The 6,012-nt window shown below is 38.2% G+C and overlaps 1 protein-coding gene across 1 annotated transcript; it reads left to right on the forward strand.

Moving 5' to 3' along the window:
• The first annotated feature begins 3,544 nt into the window (after nt 1-3,544).
• LOC133296047 (pentatricopeptide repeat-containing protein At2g15690, mitochondrial) lies at nt 3,545-5,566 on the forward strand. Its single transcript, XM_061495002.1, has one exon. The coding sequence runs from the start codon at nt 3,572-3,574 to the stop codon at nt 5,243-5,245; it is 1,674 nt and encodes a 557-aa protein (XP_061350986.1). The 5' UTR covers nt 3,545-3,571; the 3' UTR covers nt 5,246-5,566.
• Nucleotides 5,567-6,012: the final 446 nt, after the last annotated feature.

Here is a 6,012-nt window from a genome sequence, read left to right on the forward strand (position 1 = left end):
CTTTACTGATTTAAATATTTGCGTGGATTGTATTAAAGGAAAACAAACAAAACACACAAAGAAAGGAGCCACAAGGAGCACTCAGCTTCTTGAAATTATACACACTGATGTATGTGGTCCGTTTGATGTTAATGCTTTCAATAAAGAAAAATATTTTATCACTTTCATTGATGATTATTCACGTTATGGTTATGTCTATTTGCTGCATGATAAGTCTCAAGCTGCAAATGCTTTGGAGATTTATATTAATGAAGTTGAAAGGCAATTAGACAGAAAGGTGAAGATTGTCAGGTCTGATAGGGGTGGTGAATATTATGGAAGGTATGATGAAAGTGGACAACATCCGGGCCCATTTACTAAATTTCTGGAAAAGCGTGGTATTTGTGCTCAATACACAATGCCCGGTACACCGCAACAGAATGGTGTATCAGAAAGGTGTAATAGGACCTTACTGGATATGGTTAGGAGTATGTTAAGTAATTCTTCTTTACCTGTTTCATTGTGGACTTATGCTCTAAAAACTGCCATGTACGTATTGAATAGGGTTCCTAGTAAGTCAGTTCCAAAGACTCCTTTTGAACTTTGGACTGGAAGGAAACCTAGTATAAGACACCTGCATGTTTGGAGTTGTCAGGCAGAGATTAGATACTACAATCCGCAAGAAAAGAAACTGGATGCAAGAACAATCAGTGGTTATTTCATTGGTTATCCAGAAAAGTCAAAAGGGTATAGATTTTACTGTCCTTATCATACTACAAGGATTATTGAATCTGGAAATGCAAGGTTCATTGAGAACGGTGAAGATAGTGGGAGTGAAACACCACGTAAAGTGGATATTCATGAAGTGAGAGTACAAGTTCCATTACCTTGTAGCTCTAGTAAAGTTATTGTTCCTTATGCTATTGAACCAATCAATAATAATGAAGGACAAGTTAATGATCCCACTACTCATGAAGAGATCATTGTTGATGAACCGAATGAACCCATAGTAGAAGAACCACAACAAATAGCATTAAGAAGATCTCAAAGAGAAAGGAGACCTGCTATTTCTAATGATTATGTGGTATATCTACAAGAGTCTGAATTTGACATGGGTATTCAGGATGATCCAGTAACGTTTTCACAAGCCATGAATGGAGAAAATGGTGATAAATGGTTAGATGCTATGAAAGATGAGTTGAAATCTATGGAACAGAATAAGGTCTGGGATCTTGTTGAGTTACCAGAAGGGTGCAAGAGAGTTGGTTGTAAATGGGTCTTTAAGACCAAACGTGACTCTCATGGTAACTTGGAACGTTACAAGGCCAGACTAGTTGCAAAAGGATTCACTCAGAAAGATGGCATTGACTATAAAGAAACTTTTTCACCAGTTTCAAAGAAGGATTCTTTAAGAATTATTATGGCATTGATGGCTCATTATGATCTAGAGTTACACCAAATAGATGTGAAAACCGCCTTTCTAAATGGAAATTTAGATGAAGATGTGTACATGGACCAACCAATGGGGTTCATAGAAAAGGGTAAAGAGCACATGGTGTGCAAACTTAAGAAGTCAATATACGGACTTAAACAAGCTTCACGACAATGGTACCTTAAGTTCAATGATACCGTTGTTTCCTTTGGATTTAAAGAAAAAATTGTTGATCGATGTATATATCTGAAGATCAGTGGGAGCAAGTTTATCTTATTGATTCTGTATGTTGATGATATTTTGCTTGCAACTAACGATCTTGGTCTTTTGAATGAGACTAAGAAGTTTCTCTCTAGTAACTTCGAAATGAAAGATATGGGTGAGGCAGCTTATGTGATAGGAATAGAAATATTCCGTGATAGATCACAAGGACTGTTAGGTTTGTCTCAGAAAACATATATTAATAAAGTTCTAGAGAGATTCAGAATGAAAAACTGCTCATCATCTCCAGTTCCAATTCAGAAAGGAGATAAGTTTAGTCTCATGCAATGTCCTAAAAGTGAATTGGAACGAAAAGAAATGGAGGCAATTCCGTATGCATCATTAGTTGGGAGTTTAATGTATGCTCAGACTTGTACGAGACCAAATATTAGCTTTGCAGTTGGGATGTTGGATAGATACCAAAGTAATCCTAGTATAGATCACTGGAAAGCAGCAAAGAAAGTTCTGAGATATTTGCAAGGAACTAAATGTCACATGCTTACTTATAGAAGGTCTAGCAACCTTGAAGTGATTGGATACACAGATTCAGATTTTGCAAGATGCGTAGACACAAGAAAGTCTACATGTGGTTACCTGTATCTTTTAGCTGAAGGAGCTATATCATGGAAAAGTGCGAAGCAGACTGTAATAGTTGTGTCCACTATGGAAGCTGAATTTGTGGCATGCTTTGAAGCCACGATTCAGGCTAAATGGCTACAGAACTTTATTTCAGGGCTTGGATTGGTCGACAATATTGAAAAGCCGCTGAAAATTTATTGTGATAATTCCGCAGGTGTCTTCTTTTCTAAAAACGACAAATATTCCAAAGGTGCTAAACATATGGAATTAAAGTACTTTGCCGTTAAAGAAGAGGTTCAGAAACAAAGAGTGTCTATAGAGCATATTAGCACCGATCTTATGATAGCTGATCCCTTGACGAAGGGATTACCGCCCAAGACATTTACTGGTCATGTATGTAGAATGGGCATTATGTCAGCTAATGAATGATGATAATTATTGTTATGTATTGAGTGTTGACACTCTGAGCTCATTGATGAATATATATTTCTGATATTGTCTTGTTTTCAATTTATGTATGCATGCAAGTATATGTGATGATATTGAAAATATTTGTGGTCCGTTATGAAGACATTATTGTTGGACATAATGTGTACTTCCTATTAAAGTATCATGTTAGGAAGAAGAGTCAATATAGTAATACATGGAATGGACTATGCCGACTTGATAGCATACAACCGCCATGACTCTTGTTGATTTTAATTTCTAATAATGAATTATGATGAAGTCAATGTATAGAACATTTAGCCTAGTAAATGCGCATTATAATGAATGTTGATTAAATCATGAAGGGACACCTCATGACATGAGCCAAGTGGGAGAATGTAAAACTTATTGTGTCTCATGTATAATATTAAGTGTCAGTTGATTTAATTAATAAAAGGGCATAATGGTAATTGACAATAAAGGGAAGTTATTAAAAGAGTAACTGCTGATAGATGCAGTTACATAAGTGTTATATGGTCAGTTTTCTGTGTAAGTGTCTCTGACAGAAAAGAACGCTCCATCTGGGTCTGCCTATGATAGTTGTATCCTATCCCTATCAAAGAAGATACAAGAACATTGAATGGTAAAGACTCAGAGAAATGATCTCACCATCAAAGTTCTTCCGCAATTATGGACAATGGTATGTTTATGTGAAACTCATAAATTCTGAAGATCATCTGTCATGTTCTTGAATGATTACTGTTGAACATGAATAAATGTATTACTGAATGAAATTAACTAACACCCATGACCCAATACAAAGTACAACAAAAATAAGCAGCCCAAACAGTTGTCATAGCACCCTAATTGCTCCTTCCGCAGTTTCACTCAGTCATGGTGATGTTCCAATTGATTGAGCGTGCACGATCTACAATGTTCTCTTCCTCCTTCAAGCTACGGACACTGTTTATCCATCCCAACCACTGCAGCCAAACCCTGATTATAAAATCTTTGAGTACCTCTGCGGTTCTAAACGATTATGGGAGATTCCCTCCACAGCAACCACCCTCTGATCACACACCCTTTCAGGGTCAATGGCAACAACGTCAGGGCCATTCTCCTCAACATTTAAACCCACATATTCAAAACCAGAGTGGAAACCCTGCCCCTTCAAATCAATTTGCTTACCAAAACCATGAACCCCACAAACACAATATTCCTAGTCGATTTCCTGAGCAGGGGCGAAACCTTAATCATTGGAATCCTCAACATCAAGCACCACCCACTTCTCAAAATCCCAACTTTCAGCCACCCACTAACCCTAATCGATGGAACAATCAAAACCCCCAGTGGAACCCTAGGACTCACGGGTTCCCACATGTCAACCAGTTTCAAAACCCTAACCAGTTGAACGGTCAAGGTTCTCCTCCTACATCTCCGCCTTCAATCATTGATTTGACACGTTTGTGCCAAGAGGGGAAGGTTAAAGAAGCGATTGAATTGATGGACAAAGGGGACAAAGCTGATGCCAGTTGCTTTGATCTTCTTTTTGACTCGTGTGGCCAATTGAAATCCCTTGAGGTTGCCAAGAAGGCCCATGATTACTTTCTGCAGTCTACTTATAGGAGTGATCTCAAGTTAAACAACAAGGTGATTGAGATGTATGGGAATTGTAAAAGCATGACTGATGCACGCAGAGTGTTTGATCATATGCCTAATAGGAATATGGACTCTTGGCACTTGATGCTTTGTGGCTACGCAAATAATACTATGGGAGATGAAGCCTTGCAACTGTTTGAGCAGATGAATGAGCTGGGTTTGGAAATCACTTCAGAGACTTTGCTTGCTGTGTTATCAGCTTGTGCCAGTGCAGAAGCTGTGGAAGACGCATACTTACATTTTGAGTCTATGAAAAGTAAATATGGAATTGAACCAGGGGTGGAGCACTATATGGGGCTTTTGGATGTTCTTGGACAGTCTGGGTATCTCAAGGAAGCTGAGGAGTTTATTGAGAAGTTGCCATTTGAGCCTACAGTGACTGTATGGGAGACTCTGAAGAATTATGCTCGCACTCATGGGGATATTGATCTTGAAGACCATGCTGAAGAGTTAATGGTTAGTCTTGACCCATCAAAAGTTGTTACCAATAAGATCCCTACGCCGCCTCCGAAGAAGTATACTGCAATTAGCATGCTTGATGGCAAGAACAGAATTATTGAATATAAGAATCTTGCTCTTTACAAGGATGATGAAAAGTTAAAGGCTTTGAGTGCAATGAAAGATGCAGGATATGTACCTGATACAAGATATGTTCTTCATGACATTGATCAGGAAGCAAAGGAGCAATCCTTGCTCTACCACAGTGAACGTCTAGCAATTGCCTTTGGTCTTATTAGTACTCCACCAAGAACACCTCTTCGAATCATCAAGAACCTTCGTGTCTGTGGTGACTGTCACAATGCCATCAAGATCATGTCCAGGATTGTAGGTAGAAACTTAGTTGTCAGAGATAACAAAAGGTTTCATCATTTCAAGGATGGAGAATGCTCTTGTGGGGATTACTGGTGAAGGAATCATAACTTGACTACCTACTACATTAGCATGAATATATCATTTTCTACCTGGTGGCCCCTTATTGTGTACTAGGAAAACAAATATGCGTGGAAGTTTCAATAGTGCTAGGGATAGGAGATGAATTATGCAGTATGCACTGATTTAGAATGTATTTGCTTCTTGTTCAGATATTCACTTAATCATTGTCTCTCCACTTCTACTCAGTGCTATACTGCTATTACTTGATCACGTTACTATTTGCTCTTATATGGTTTTATTTATTTATTTGGTTCCAGCAACTTAAAATTCAGCTTTATTAGCTGATCCATGCAAATGTGTAGAAAAAGTTTGGCGTTTAGTTTTGAAAAGTGTTTAGAGGCATCTCTTTAATCTTCATATTTATATGCGGTGTATTGGGGAAAAAACAGTATTTCTAGGTAGTTAGGCATGGGAATTTGAGTTTTAAGCAAAAAAGACATCGTTTTGGTAGAGTAAGTACTAATTTCGAACTGTAATCTATTAGCCCCTGGTATACTGTTAAAATAGCTACTAAGTAGAAGTTAACTTTGTAGAGAGTAGAGCATGATGTTCACAGAAAATGAATGAATTCAATATGAAGTCCAAATTTTCAGCGGTAAGCTTGCTTGCCGTGGTGTGTCAGGTCACGGGTTCGAATTAGCCTCTCTGCAAAAAGCAGGGGAAAGACTGCCTAGAGTATTCCCTTCCCCAGACACTCACGAAGTGGGTATTTGAACTGGGTCGGCCCTTAACTATAACCTTGT

This window comes from Gastrolobium bilobum, unplaced genomic scaffold (assembly GCF_033153095.1).
Source record: "Gastrolobium bilobum isolate Gb01-03AN ecotype WA unplaced genomic scaffold, APGP_CSIRO_Gbil_v1 utg12832, whole genome shotgun sequence".
NCBI classification, from domain to species: domain Eukaryota; kingdom Viridiplantae; phylum Streptophyta; class Magnoliopsida; order Fabales; family Fabaceae; genus Gastrolobium; species Gastrolobium bilobum.

What these genes read in the sequence shown, in the direction of transcription:
- LOC133296047 (XM_061495002.1), top strand. Translation starts at nt 3,572, where the DNA reads ATGGTGATGTTCCAATTGATTGAGCGTGCACGATCTACAATGTTCTCT.